The following is a 15,648-nucleotide window of genomic DNA, read 5'->3' as shown; positions in this document are numbered from 1 at the left end:
GCTTGTAACTGTAGAGCCAGTGGCTGACATATTCTTCTGGCTGCAAAATAAAATGGCTACATATCAAAATATCTTAATCGTATTTAGCTCTGTTTCACTCAATAGCTCTGTGATGTTTTGGGCTCAGGCAGTTACCTAAATATCTATGAAGATGTGTGTTTGGCAAGCAGTGGCAGTGGATGATTTGCAATTGTACTTACATTTTTTTGGAAAAAAAATTGCTTGCTTGTCAAAACAAGAAGCGTAATGTAAAACAGGGAGATTTGCAACAGATCATGCTATTGGCCCTGGCTAAATAGTGTATAAAATCTGTGATGTACGTGTGGAATGTCCCTCTGTACAAGAGATGTGCTGTCTGAGATGGGCACATGCAATAGAAACAGCTTTAATCTCCCATTAATTTAGTTGCACATTTATGCTTCTTTTGGTTTATGGTAGTTTAGCTCTACTTGTATTCCTACCACTACATTTCCCCTTCCGACAGGATGGCAGAACTGGGTGACACAACAGTTTAGCACACTGTCACTTCACCTCTAGGATCTGTGCTCAAGGTTGTAGTGCTCGAAGCTCCCCACAATTGGCAAAGGGACTGAAAATGTCAAAATATGGTGCATCAGAGGCTTTTCTTAGTTTGTGAAAAATGCACAGTATTAATAAATACCGGCCAGAGCAGGCAGATTTGTATTCCATTTGCCTAAGTTACACTTTTCTCAGGAGTCATTGATGTCAGTGCAGAGTGCTGGACAGCTAAGTTCTGCTCCCCAACACTGACATCAGTCATTGCAGAATACAAAAAAAATTTTACTTTTCGAGGAGTTTCTTTTCTTGAGCTGCAGGCACAGATTTCAATTCCAGGGCTAAGCTGTGCTAAGGAGATGTTTTGTTTTAGTACAAACTATTTTGGGAAATGTAGACTTGGAATCTCTAACCTGTTTAGTATATAATTCAATTTAAAATTCATTCAGTCTTTAAGCCTGATCCTTTGGCATTTATTCAACTATATTGCCAAGCGCTGCTTGCTTTTGTTTAAAGGAATATTCCAGTATTAAGATCCGTAATGGCTTAATCCTAGGCTTACCTTAATGTTTTGCCAACTTCATAGTAAATTCTGCTGTTTCTTTGAAAAATTGGTTCATGCAAGTTATTAAAATCACTTCTGTTCTCCAATAGTGTGTGGCTGTCCTTCCAATCAGAACTCGTGGTCCTTCCTTCCAAGGAAGGCTGAGGCAGTGAGGCATGGAGGAAAATGGTCCCTAACCTTCCATCTCGAATCCAGCATCTAATTCTTCATGATCGATTCAAATGAAGAATGGACTTTCAGTCCATTTAATCTCATATTTTCTAAATACCCACCCTACTATCTTCCCACCACTGCATCAAGCTGTTTTTTTAAATGGGTCCAGTATCCTGGCCTCCACCACTCTTCCTCAACAAAACTGTATGGAAAACCAACAACTTTCCAACTCATTATAATAATCCTTGCATTACTCTATCAGTCTGCTTAAATTTGGAGTTGCTTTCTGCAGATCGGAAGGTCCTAGGTTTTAGTTTGTGCTAAGTTAGCTGATTTCATCCGGGACTTCAGATGAGGTGTTTCAATTGGTCACTGGGTTCCTCAGCTGTGGATTAGAAAAATTGAGTTCTCCATGGTGTAATTCTCCTGCGTAAATGTCTTCATATCATCTCAATGCTGGAATACATTGGCATAAGACAGCATTTTAGTAAATCATTGCTTCTGTTTAATAAGTGCATCATCCCTGTAAATACTGATATGCCCTTTCACTTTGCTAAAATGTTTATTGCTCAGAAAGTAAAAGCTGTATATGTGGCTGCTAAGTCTTCATTTTAGTGAAGATCATATGGAAAGCCACAGCTTTGCAGATTGGCAGGCAAACTAGACCAACTCATACATTTCGTTGTGTTTAAACATTGTCAACGCAAATAATCTAAATAATTCATAAAAGTTTTAGTTTGTTTAGAATAACATTCCACCAATAGTTGGATTGTACTATAAATATAAAGTGAGCCATAAGAACAGCTCTAAACTGTTAATATAAACAGTGGTGCTGGATTGAGCCCCAAGACAGTAATTTGTAATCACCCCATCTCATTGGACGCCATGATTGACAACAGTGGGGAATGACACCCTAAAAGTGGATCTGATGCTAATCCTGAAACATATTGTAATGTCTTGATGTGATGTTGCAAACACTACAGTGTACCGAAACCATCAGTTGCCGTGCCTTCAGCCACAGGCCCCGAAACTCTGGAACTCTCTCCCTCAATCCCTCCGCCTTGCCCCTCCCTCCCCACCTTCAAATCCCACCTGAAGACCTTCCTTTTATGATCACCTCCCCCCTCCCTCTCCCCCTAGCTCAGCGTCAGCCTCCGCCATTGTCAAGCACTCTGGGACATTAGCTCTCGTGGAGGGCGCGATATAAATATCAAATGACAGGAACTGTGTCTGTAGATGTGTATTGTGCTGAAGATTAAAGTGCTTTTAATATTTCAAAGAATGGCACATTGAATACCAGCTGCAGCATGTACAGGACCATGTAAAAGCAGCTATAATACACAGTCAGTTTATAATATTTCCTGTCAGATTACATCCTTCTTCATTGCTACGCTAAATTTATCAAATGCAGCATAAATAAGTTGCTTAGAGCTATTCCAGGCAGAGTTCCAGCCAGGCCACTGTAACGTTCGGTAGTGATAGTTCCCAGACATTAGAGAAAATGAAATGTTGTTTCAGATTTAAGATTGTTGGTTGCCTGTTTTGTACTGTAGTTAAACTGGTGCATATTTGCTTTGGAAAATTGATGTTAGGTTTGTCTGGATTTACGTTTGAATCTGTATCTGTCAAGCTTCACTTACTTGATATGGGGCAGTTTCAGAACATGGAGAGAAAAATATGATTACCAACCCCCACATAGATAACCTTCCCACACAGATACGTTTATAATTTCACATACGTTTACTCATAGAGTGGCCAGTCCTGTCACGGTTGGAACTTGGAGGGAATTGGGTTCGGCTGTATTTGCAAAGGAGAATAAATATCTATTAGAGTCTAAATCCTTTCTCTATACTAAAATTACAATGGTGAGTATGTTGGCCAATGGAAAATGAATTTCATGCTGTACCCTTGGAAATTTGACCAAGTACATATGTCCTGAACCTGGGAGAGAGAATCGTAAATGGAACATTAGACTGTAGGAAACTATGTACTTTAGTTTCTCTCATCTACTGTACCTGGAATACTTAATGCAATGCTGCACCTTTCGAGTGCAATCAGTTAGCTGCCAAATGCACATATTTAAAGGAATCCTTTGTTTTGATATTCTGAGCATTCTTTTCATCCTGTTTCAGAAAACCAAGTCTGTAATTTACTTGGTAACTTGAGGTTCTCTTCACTCAAGTGGAAAATGTCTATTTATTTTTTATTATGCTTCTTTGAGAAGTTATTTCATAGGTCGCCTGTTGTTTCTCCATTGCTTGAGGTTAAACTGCTGAATTTTTGAAAGCTATTGGATGCTAAATTTAGTATTGCTATTAAGACGCTCTCTGGCTGGAAGGCTGTGGGTTGTAATGGCAGACCTTCACTTTGTCTTCCTGCATCAGGAGAGTTTGGGAGGCTGTTAGTTCAGAGGAGATGAAATGCCATAGAAATGAAGCATTGTCTTGGGGAATTTGTTCATGTGTCCATTTCACCTGAATTAAACCCTGGTTCCTGATAGCTGAGCATGCCACCATTGAAGGCTATGAAGAAGCCCTCATTTTGCCAAGTATGTTGAAGAGCAAACTCAACCTTGATGTTAAAAACATGGAAAATGAACATATTAACTGAACGCAGAATCCTTAAAGATGCTGTCAGGGTCTGAGGGTTATTCATGAGCTGCTAACATCAGGGAAAATTTAAAATAATAATAAACCTTGCATTGATTTTATATAGTGTTTATATAGGTCCATTCTACTCTGGGCATTGGGACTTCCATTGTGATTCCATTCCACTTCCATGAATGTTGAAGCCTTTAAATTATTTGTGAAGACTGCAGGCCCAGTAGTTGGTGTTTCATAAACCATGTTGTTGATCCTGGGAAATTACGATTAAGTCTCAGTTATATTAAAATGGTCTGTTAATGGTTATGTGAGTTTATATGTACATACTGTACCACAGCAAGTAAATATTAGTTTCAAATGTTGTATTTATTCAGAAAATAAATTCTCAAATATATAATGATTGACTAAACTCCCGATAGCCCTAGGAGCACTGGGCAGGAATGTCGATATGGCTGCTTTATTCCTTTTAATTACTCAGTATACATATTTACAGCCCTGGTATTGATTAGCATTTGCCAGATAGATAACTCTTGGCAGACAGCCCTGAATTCCCCTTTGATTGTAACCATAGCTTAAAGTGACCACATTCATTAAAATGCATTTTGTTAGTGTTTTTAAACAGGGCTGCCAGTGGGTTAGGTACTGATCCCATGGGTTAAAGTTTTGTAGGTTAAAGCATGTTGCAAAATCTGTGATGCTACTTGCAATGAAGTAGCTTGTTTGGCACTCAGTGAAAAGCTCACACACGAACAATGAATTGGGTGAGGTATCTGAAAGCAGCTAGTGTTTATGGAACTATATGTCAGTTCTTTCAGGGGATGAGAAGGAGAGAAAATTGGTGATTTAAAAAAATCTTAACAGTGGGTTTGGTTTGGATATTTCCTATGTGTCCATGGGTTTCTGCATGTGTCAGATACATGGCTGACCAAAATTAGAAAAAATCATTATGAGGATTAGCAATTAAATGATACGTAGAAAGACATTAATTAGCATACCTTTATAGTGCCCGAACATCTGGACCTTATAATAGACTTCACGGAGGAGTGAAATCAATCTGTTGGTTAGAACAACGTGGAGAGTAAAACGAGGAATATTCAGAACAACAAATGAACTCACAGGGTTGCTGTGTGACTTGCTATGGATGGCCACACATTTTACATCTTCAGATTATTTTCCATGACTACATATTGAAGTTTGCAAGGCAAAATGAGGGGAATCTTTCTGCTCCAGACTCTTTGTGTTGATGGTACAACGTGAAACATTGTGTATTTGTTGTTGTAGAATTGCTACTGCAGTTCCTAAAGAAATAGGTTGCTGCACAGAAACGGATGGTGTAACTTACAGCAAAACACTAATACTGCTGTTCATCTCCTCAGGCCATACCATGTATTGTCATTCTTGGAACAAGTTGCAGACTGGATTATGGAGATTTGATTATTCTGATGATTATTTATTGAGATGGTAAATGAGTGTAGTAAAAATGTTGGTAGTTAATTTTTTGTATGAAAGTCATTACCGCTTTATTAAAGCAACTAAAAGCTGTTTCCTAAGAGAATGGAATGCATTACCAATGAAATACTGCTTGACTCATCACAGAGGAAATACAAAAATAAAAAGATACATTCTTCAGCACAGAACGAGGCCTCTCTTTTTATGAATGCCACTTTCCCTACTCTCTCCCTGCCTAATCTCAGATTGATGTACCTAAACTCTCCCGGAATAGGTTAGTGTGTATCTGCACCATGAAGAGAGTGTGTACCCCATACCCAACAATGGAAGCCATATATACCGAATGGGAAATTCTCAGTTGTTAACATTGGAAATGCCTAAGTGAAGTGATAGGTTTCTGCCTGTGCAGGATACCTGGTTGACCAAAACAAAAGCTTTTTCCCTATATCCCTTAACATTTCACACATAAAACACAAATCACAATGACAGTAAAATCCTGTGAAGTGCTTTGAGACATCTCGATGCTCACATCTTCCACATGTGAAAGGCGCTATATAAATGTAAATTTGTTGTATATAAGCATTATATCAAATAAAGATTATTATTACTGCTTCTAATTTGTTTATCCAGTTCCCTTTGAATGATCTATAGCTCCAGCCTCAAGACCAGTTGTGGTAATGAATTCAATACACTAACAACTGTTTGAATGAAGAAATTCATTTAACCTTCCCTTCAATTATATTAATAGCAATTCTAAGACTTTGCGACTTGTTAGCAATTTGAGGAAAGTTCTACCCTAGTTACACTGTTGTGCCTCTTCAGAATTTTAAACACTGGAGAAACTGCTGAGACATTGAAAGTAGTGCAGGTGGAATATATTAGGATCATTTCCGTTCTCCTTAACTCACATTCTGAGCTTGTTTTAGTGCCTTGAACACCATCCATTTCCTGCTGTAAAAGTTTTTTGTGATAATTGATCTTATTTTACTGCTTTAAAAGTTATTTGGCAATGATTTCTTCAAGTAAGCCAAAGATACTCCTCCCTGTAACTCTCATTGAGATGTGGCAATTGATTATCAAACCGCCACAAACTGTGTTGTATGAAAAATGCATCCATGGCACATATATTAATAAATGGAGACTTGCAAAATGAGGAAATCTCCTTGGTGCTTGCCTCCAAGGCAGCATTTCCAATTCATGGCTAGTAATTAGTAGCTTTCGCTGATGTTTAACATTTTCACCAACACGAGATGAGAGAAGAACATCCATCTCTAATATAAACTGTATATAAGGATGTGATGGCAACGTTTTGGCCATTCTCTAATACTTCCCAGCAGGGTATGATAAATTTTTAAATAATTACTGAATGTATTTGGCGCCTCCTGGCAGCTGGATTTCAGGAGCTAAATAGGCTTGACTCATCACAGAGGAAATACAAAAATGATCCATGATCTCTGTGTAAGCAAATTTTTAATGAGCAGTGAAGTAGTTCTGTATCAATTGTGTTATGATCGCAGTTGTTGAAGTTCATTTCATTTTACCAGAAATTATGCAACAACAATATTTTGGCAAATTGGTTTTGATTTTACTGGATGTGCTGGTCACATGCTATTGGCATAATTTTGAAAAGGGGAGCGCAACTGAAATCCGATACAACTTTAAAACCCATAGAGAACTGTACTTAATAAAATCTGGGGGAAACTGCAATCAACATGGTGTTCAGATGGAGTTTGTTTGGTTAAGGAAATTCGGGTATCTTTTTTCCACCTCACTTTGATGATTGCCACACTGAACATTCCATAAAATTGTGGATAATAATAATCCTTGCATTTGACGTAGCGCCTTCTCACGTCTTTGGGACGTCTCAAAGCGCTTCACAGTATATACTGTAAAGTGAATGGACTGTATATTTTGTGGACAGAATTTCAGTGTATGCGCTTGATGTGCATTATGGACAGACCTTTCCTCCAAAATTCTCTGCATAACAATCCCTCCTGAGGATTAAATTGGCTATTAGGCTATGATGGGGTGAATTGTGTATGGATTCCAATGAGTTATTCTTGCCTTTTCCCCACAATTTACAAACTATGTGATTTATTGTTACAATGTGACAAACTATGAGTCTTACACAGTGTATTGTGAAAAACCATGAGCATATGGTGGAGTTGTTCCTGTGAACATATTGAGTGGATTTTTGTTGAGTCATAATGGTTCTGAATGTTTTTTTACTTGTTTTCCTCTACACTGTATGTACTTTCTGATGTCTGTTGGAATTGTCATGTTTCAAAGTGCTGGGGGTGCAAAAAGACTGTTCTTAATCCATTGTGGTGCAGGATTAATAAATACAAGAAGAGGATGTTAATATATTTGAAACACAATTTAGTTTTTGACACACTTCCCATTGTTTTGTTCCCTAACTAACTTATTACGACTTGCCCTTCCTAAGGCTGCCATTCCAAAGAGCAAAAGAAGAACATCTGTGCATGTGTGGTGTAACAGCCCTAAGATGCTTAGTGATGTTTGTGATTATTCTCTCAATTCTTTTTAATAGTGCATATATGCACAGATTATCGTTGACTCTTTCTATGTTTTGCTTTCAGAGGCCATGATCTCTGTGTAAGCAAAGTTTTAATGAGCAGTGAAGCGGTTTTGCATCAATTGTGTTATGACCGTAGTTGTTGACGTTCATTCCATCTTACCACATATTATGCAACAACAATAATTTGGCAAATTGGTTTTAATTTTACTGGATTTGCTGGTCACATGCTGTTGGCGTAACTTTGAAAAGGGGAGCGCAACTGAAATCCGATACAATTTTAAAACCCATAGAGAACTGTACTTAATAAAATCTGGGAGAAACTGTGCAATCAACATGGTGTTCAGATGGAGCTTGTTTGGTTAAGGAAATTAGAGTATCTTTTTCCTTGACTTGTTCAGGCTGTCTGGTTTTCATTTCTGGTTGAGCCATTGGAGAATTTCTTTAATGCCTTGTCAAGAAGCAAAGGAAGGAAGCAAAGCCAACTTTAAGCTTTCACCATCTCCTCAGCCAGAAAAAGACCAATTGCTTCATTGCTTGATTCTCAGGACTGATGTGTTTTTTTCAGCGTAGTTATTCTCTGTACAGTTCAGCCATAATCCGCCACATGCAAAAAAAATGCAGATTACAAAGGGGCAAGTGCATTTTCCAACACAGATTTTGGTTTAAATTTGTGAAAAATTGCAACCCATGGCGAGGGAATCTTCAGCCTTGTGGAGGAAGGCAGTTAGATAGGTGCAGTATTGGACTTCATAGGGGCATTGAGCTCAGTGCAAGGAATGGCCAAGAGAAGCTTGTGTTTTCACATCAGAAGGAACTCTCAGGTATTATAGCTCTTCTACAAATATATGCTTCTCTGTTATCCAAGTGTTTATTGCCAATTATTAGGTTTCTCTACATTTACTGTGAGGAAAATGAATTGTAAAATATTCAGGTTTATTTACTTTATTTACACCATTTTAGTGGGAAGAATTTCATTCTAGTTCTGCCCATAATTCTTTGCAGAAAATGAGATCTGCTTTTAGGTTTTATTGCCTTGCGATGCGGTTCTATTCTGACCCTGTGCTACAATGGGCCTCAGTGTCCTGCATTAGTGAGGGGGGAAACCGGCCAGAGATTTCACTCCTAGTTGAGACCAAGTGACTTTCTCCTAGAGCTTCATATGTGTGGATGCTGGATTCTCACGGGTCCAACACTTCCTGCATGGCTCACATGTTTGGGCAAAGTACCAGAGGGACCTGGAACAAATGGAGCTGTACCCCAGTGTAAAGAAAACACGTGAAACACCTTTAGGAGAAGATAAACTTAGAGGAAAGGAAACTTTACAAAATCCTTTCCAGATGAGGATATACAGCAAACCATTCATTATTTTTAAAATCTTTCAACAGATTATGGAAGAAACAATCACACAAATAGCATGGCCATCTAAACTGAAGATTGGAGCAAAGTCCAAGAAAGGTAAGGAATTGTAAATGGGGATGGGGAGCTTAATTACATAAGAAAATATTGACACTCTCATCATTTAAAGTTAAGTTGACAGTCTGTCAGGTCTATAAGATTTCCCCTATCTGTCTTTTTGCATTAATGGAAATTCCAAGAGATTGTCATTTGTGAAACATCCCAGTGGATCTTTAAGATGGTTTTGAAATTCTGAAGCAAGAACTGCTACTTATTGCTTACAGTGTTGACGTATATGACAGTGTAACATTGATCCTGTGGGAAGTGACAGACTAATCAACAAGGCAGAGAATGAAATGCATTTTAACTGGCGTGCTACAGTTCTGGACTTTAATTGCTGCCAACAACACACACCTCTGCTTGCCTGCTGGTGCGCAATATCAATCACTGAAATAGTTGTCACTGCCTTGGAATAGTCATCTGGTGCAGTTGCAGTCCCACTTACACCACAGAAGTGGAAAGAGTTAGTTAAAGTCCAGTGTGAAGAATAGGTATATGAATTCCATTCCCCTAACAAATGGCTGCAGATCTCTCTCCACTTATCCTCTTTCCACGGCCAGTGTGACCTTCAGAGCAACTCAACAACTGCCCTCGGATGATGCTTAAGGATCAATGGAAACAATCTGAAATAAAATTGTAAACAAAATGCCCAAACCAATCACATGTGTGTAAGTGAAGTATTTTGCCTTTACATTTTATTCGAAGTTTCTTCTGCTGCAACCTGTGCAGTGACCACGGAGACAGGTCCAGGTCGGGGTGGCTTAGGCTCTGGCTTGTGAAACTATAGGAGCAGAATTGTCTGATTCATCTAATGAATTCTACATCCAAACGAAAGGATTAGAGATGTTACAGCAGTGACTGCTGACATTTACAGAACCACGCACACAGAGCTTGAGCCAAGGCTGACAGAGTCAGTATAGAGGAGTTTCAGGCACAAAGTAGATTTCACAATAAAAATGCTTTTGGGTAGTTGATAAGGATTTTATAAAATAATTGTGTGGAAAGAATCCAGCAGGGCACTGGCATTATCATAAAATCTCTGAATCACAAAAGCTATACATAGTGCTTTTTCTCTATTTTTCTGGATACAAAGTATGGTGTGTACCCAGTAGCTGTGTACACAGTAGCCAGGTCAGAGGCTGTCTTTACCTTAGGTGACACTTTCACATTGAGGTCATCTGCTGAGTAATGGCCAGGAGCAGACTCCTTTTATTTTCCTTCTCCATCCAAAGGGCACTGAGCTCAATTATAGTAAGCAGGTTGAGATCAGCTAACTCAACACACATGCCAAGGACTTTCTGTTAGAGAATTGCTCAGCACTGCACTACATTATGTATTAAACCATGGGGGCTGGGGTGGGGGGGAAAGAAACCTTATTCGGCATGCTTTCTGCTGGGTAGATCAGCTTGGTTAGAATTACAGTACAATACCAATTCACATTCATATCATGCCTTTCACATTAGGAAGACGTCCAAGGTGCTGATAAGCCACTTGGGATATGGGTTAGTCTTATATATTTTGTTGTACAGGAAAAATGCTCTATTCCTGAAGACACACAATTTTTTTGTTCCAGCATTATTGTAATCAATCCCTTTGGTTGCTCCACATAATGAATACATAGAGTAGCTTTCTGTGTACAGTGAAACCCAATAAAAGCCTTGCACCATGTCTCACCTTCGAGATTGAGCACTGAGTCTGTTGCTACTCCTCCCAACATCCTAAAATTGAACTGGATTCTTAATAATAATAATAATAATCCTTGCGTTTGATATAGCACTTTGTCACATCTTCGAGACATCTCAAAGCACTTCACAGAATGTACTGTAAAGTATATCTTAACATAAAGCTTAATATTTATCCTATTATCCTATTAATATTAATGCTTTTAAGAGGATTTTATTTCAGCTCAATGAACTCGAAGGAAAGAGCTTTAAACTGACTTTTAAATTGTAAAACGCTAGAGCCTCTTTATTAAAACATGTAATATTCATGCTGTTGCATTACATGAACTGTTTGTAACATGGTGTCTGTTCTGAGATTACCTCTTGCTACTCTAATTCTTAATACTCTAATGTCCTCTTGTTCTCCTGTCTTGGTGAATCATCCTTAACTATTCAAAGATGAACTGCAACATGGTTGTGTGATGTTCGCCTGGTGATTAAAACCAGTCGTGATTTAATATAACAAGCAGTTCATGATGGGCAGGAGCAGCAGAGTGAGACCAGTTGTTTTCACACTCCCACTCAACCCAAAAAAAACACCTGAATGATTGATATGAACAACGCGTTCTGCTCAGTCAGGCTAGGAACATATTTTCTGTACTGACTATGTTAAATGGATCTGAACCAAAAAATGCCCCCAATTCAGGGAGAATCGGTTCCACGTATTCCTCAAGTAACAGTTGTGCTTTGGCATGTTTTATTGTCATTAACTAGCCCATTGCTTTGAAAAACAAGAAGAACTTGTGGATGGAAATTTGTTAATTTCTTATAGTAGATTAGACTATTAGAAGAAACCCATGAATATTCTTTTGACCGTATTTTTGACAGAAAACATGGAAGAGCTAAAGCGATAACACAATGGAAATCTGAAGAGACCCACGCAGGCATTTAGATATTCTGATTGTTTCACTGATTGAAAGGGTTTGTAAATCCCGAGAGTAAGTCTTATAGCTGATCAAGAATCATAAACATTTTCATTGAGAATTCATTCCTACCCTGCTCAGAAAGTTTAGGTTCTGAGGGGAACTGTGGAGGAATTTTACAGCTTGCAAAATATGCAGTACAGTTGTCTTGGAATAGCTCTGGAAAAGGATACATCGTCGTGGAAACAGCTGTTAAAAAAATGTTAAATGTCAGGTTTTAAAGGTTCCTACTCCACTGAAACAAAGTCACTGGTGCAATTTATAAGCTTGGGAACCAAATTCTGACACCCACTGCTGACAACAGCACCTCAGTCCCAATAAAGCAACAGCTTTTCAATTCTGCTCTACTTGTGCATTTTGACACAAGGGGCATACCAGGCTCCTTAGTCCAACTTCCTAGCAGGTAACCATGGGAACTAAAGCACGCTCATTAAAACATGCAGTAAATAATACAAAATAAGGCATCGCAGCAATAGACCATGCTCTGTTTTCACAGCTGTTGCCTCCATGATTGCCTTTAGTTCTGCTGAAGCATTTTTTGAATAATAGTTTTAGTTTTACATCCAGTCTAGCTCATTAATCCAATGCTCTGTTGGTTGTAACTGACAGTCATTGTAAATATTCCTTTGAAGATAGCATTAAAAACCAACACACCTTTTCCTGTGAAGTAATTTAGTTGCAGTGAAACCATATGATATTCTGAAGACGGACTAAAACAATTTTCTGTAAAAGATGCAGCAACTGCATATCGTACCTCGCTGACGTTCTTACTTAACTGTGGAAACATTCAATGCCCATCACATCACACCTGTGGCTTGTAGGCAATGCTATTCACTTTAAATGGAAGGGAAGAAGAAGCAAATTTGTGGGAATAACCTCAATCCCTTTATTTTATGCTTGTTTACATATACAATGGAGTCATGAAACACATTGAAATATACTGAATGAAGTAATCTCAGAGATGATTTGGAGTCCTGTAGCTCAGTGGTTAGAGCACTCGCTTTGCAAGCGAGAGACCTGAGTTCAATTCCAGACAGGGCGAAACCTTGGGCAAGTTTCCTTACTCCACACAGAGCCTAATAATAATCCCTTCAAAACCAAAAACAATAATAAATTGGTCATTTTCAATCTACGACTGTTTGTGGGACATTGCTGTGCGCAATTGGCTGCCGCGTTCGCCCACAAATATACAGTCAATTCACTTTACAGTGTGTTCTGTGAAGCGCTTTGGGACGTCCTCCCGACGTGAAAAGCGCTATATCAAATGCAAGGATTATTATTATTATTATTATTATTATTGCACTTAAGCTCATTTCATATCAAATTTGATAGGATTCATATATGGTTAAGATGTTTTTAAAAAATCAATTTAATGTAATATACTGTAATATTAGTTAATCGTATAGGTTCAAATCCGGCTTCGGATCTTCTTTACACCAGTCTGGGGTAATTTCAGATAAAATTTCCTGGTTTCCTCTCTGGAATATAATATCAACCAATTGCTGTTTGATTAGGGTTGCCTTAACAGCTAATCATCAGGGAACTACTTTTCCAAGTTTAATTAATCCAACAATATGTAAATCACAATAACTTAGATTAAAGAATGATCTTCTGCCCATTTTATCTTATCCTTCAGGGTACCAACTACATGCAATGGTTTTCACATTACAGCAGTATTTCTTAAATGAGCCCGGTGTTATCAAGACTTTTAGGTTATCTAGTCATTCCTCATAGTTTATTCTTTGAAAAATGGAAATTATCTTCATTGCTCACCTCTTTGCATTGCACAATCAGAAATATATATGTGGAATCCTGTAGCTTAGTGGTTAGAGCACTTGCCTCGCAAGCAAGAGGACCTGGGTTTGATTCTCAGGCAGGGCATTGTGCAAGTTTTCTTACTCCACATGCCTCTGTTTACCAAGCAGTAAGTAGGAACCCAGTTGTTAATTGATTGCCGGATCACTTTTACCGGATTCCCTTAAAAAAAATTTGGTCAATCAATCTACGACTATTTGTGGGACACTGCTATGTGCAATTGGCTGCCGTGTTTTGCCCACAAAATGTCCAGTCAATTCACTTTACACTATTTTCTGTGAAGTGCTTTGAGACATCTCGAAGAAGTAATAAGGCGCTATATCAAATGCAAGGATTATTATTATCTATGTCCAGCAATATAAATGTCTAAACTTATGTGGATTTTGGTGTTGTCAAATCTGCAGTTTAAAAAAAAATGTAGTCTATTTTTACCAAATTCAGTTCAATCTTTTGTTGCCATTTATTCATGAGAGTATGATAATTTATAATTACCAACTAATGACAAGCCTCCTTGGGGGACAGGTAATCGGGTCTCCTTGGAGCTGAGCTGGCTCCAAGATGATATGTCAGAATTGAGCCAGCCCTCGGTGGCAGTTTCGGTAGTCAGATTCCTGAGCCGGGCAGATCCGCTGTACTCCAGGCCACTGCTGGTGACAGCACAGCCAGCCTGACTTGTCAGCAGTACTTGGAAGGGCAGACCAGTCACTGGGGGCACAGACTCCTTCCATTCAGTTCCTGTTAACCCTGCAAGCCAAAGCCCTAAGGGGTAGGGTGGTGCTAGCTAGACAAGCAGCGGGAAAGCTTGCCAGACAGTGATATCAAGGGCAAACTATACGGTTTTAGCTGGTTAGATTTCAGCAGTATTCCAACACACACTCTGGGGTCCCCAAGCCTTGGCTCTCCCCATCCTGCGCCCAATACTTTCCAGAATGAGGTAAGCAGGATGTGTACCTCCAGGAAGAATGTGCGCCTTCCATTCCAATAAATATGTCTGGAATTTCCATGTGTAGGCAGGATGCATGGAATTCTGTTTGGTTTGAATGTGCTTAAGCAGGGTGAAGGGTTTCCGCATGTGCCAGACACCTGGCTGACCAAAAATAAAATTACATTTTACATGATTTATTAAAATTAACATTTAAGATAGTTCAGCAGATAAGGTCATGGATATGAAACACATCACCTAACTAGAGATTAGCATTCCAGCCACACAGTGATAGGATGAAGTTGTTGCGATTCACTTTAATAGCTACCAGATGTCTTTGCACTCTTTGGAAATATTCAGCAGTTAGAATATTTACTAAAAAAGCTAGCAATATTTTGTGGCAAAATGCTGTGTCTGCCTCAGTGTTTATTTTTATTATATCAGAACCTAAGGTTTTGTTAAACGCTCTTGTTCAGAACTATTTTCCTGTGGTTTACAGAATTGGCCTTAAAAAGGTTGAGCTATGCATATTTCAATAAAAGCGGCTGAATTCCAGGAAAGCCTGTTTTGGATTACAAATCTTACAAGTATCTCAACTTGCAGTCATGTTACTGATTTAGGAACAATAAGGCATCATCAAAGTGTGCCAGGCAGTAGTTCACAGTTTACCTGCTAACCAACACATTTTTTAAAAACAAATGTTAAAGAACAAAGAGTTAATGTAAGGTGCTCTACAATATTTGCCAATTGGGATCCTAGTAAGAGCAATAAGACACAATGCAAATCATTATTATTATTATTATAATGACTCATTTCAAAATACACAATTGCACAATAGAGATTAGCATCTTCCATTAGTTTTATGTAATATTGCTATTTTCAAACTCTGACCTCTGAACCTCTGGTAGGTTTGAGACGTCTCAAAGACGTGATTAGGTGCTATATCAAATGCAAGGATTATTATAGGTTTGTATAGTTCATGACTAT

At 38.5% G+C, this 15,648-nt stretch overlaps 1 protein-coding gene across 3 annotated transcripts in view; it reads left to right on the top strand.

Annotated features, from left to right (window-relative positions):
* The window catches only part of LOC103180917 (protein bicaudal C homolog 1), a 99,051-nt gene that overhangs the window by 47,142 nt on the left and 36,261 nt on the right, over positions 1-15,648 (top strand). For all 3 annotated transcript variants that reach the window (XM_042336738.1, XM_042336739.1, XM_007897029.2), the window contains one exon: positions 9,211-9,280. In XM_042336738.1, the coding sequence (XP_042192672.1) occupies positions 9,211-9,280 (70 nt within the window). The remainder of the gene's footprint in view (positions 1-9,210; positions 9,281-15,648) is intronic.

This window comes from Callorhinchus milii, unplaced genomic scaffold (assembly GCF_018977255.1).
Source record: "Callorhinchus milii isolate IMCB2004 unplaced genomic scaffold, IMCB_Cmil_1.0 Scaffold7, whole genome shotgun sequence".
NCBI classification, from domain to species: Eukaryota; Metazoa; Chordata; class Chondrichthyes; order Chimaeriformes; family Callorhinchidae; genus Callorhinchus; species Callorhinchus milii.
The sequence above is the reverse complement of the archived record's forward strand: the minus strand, read 5'-3'. Positions and strand labels throughout refer to the sequence as shown.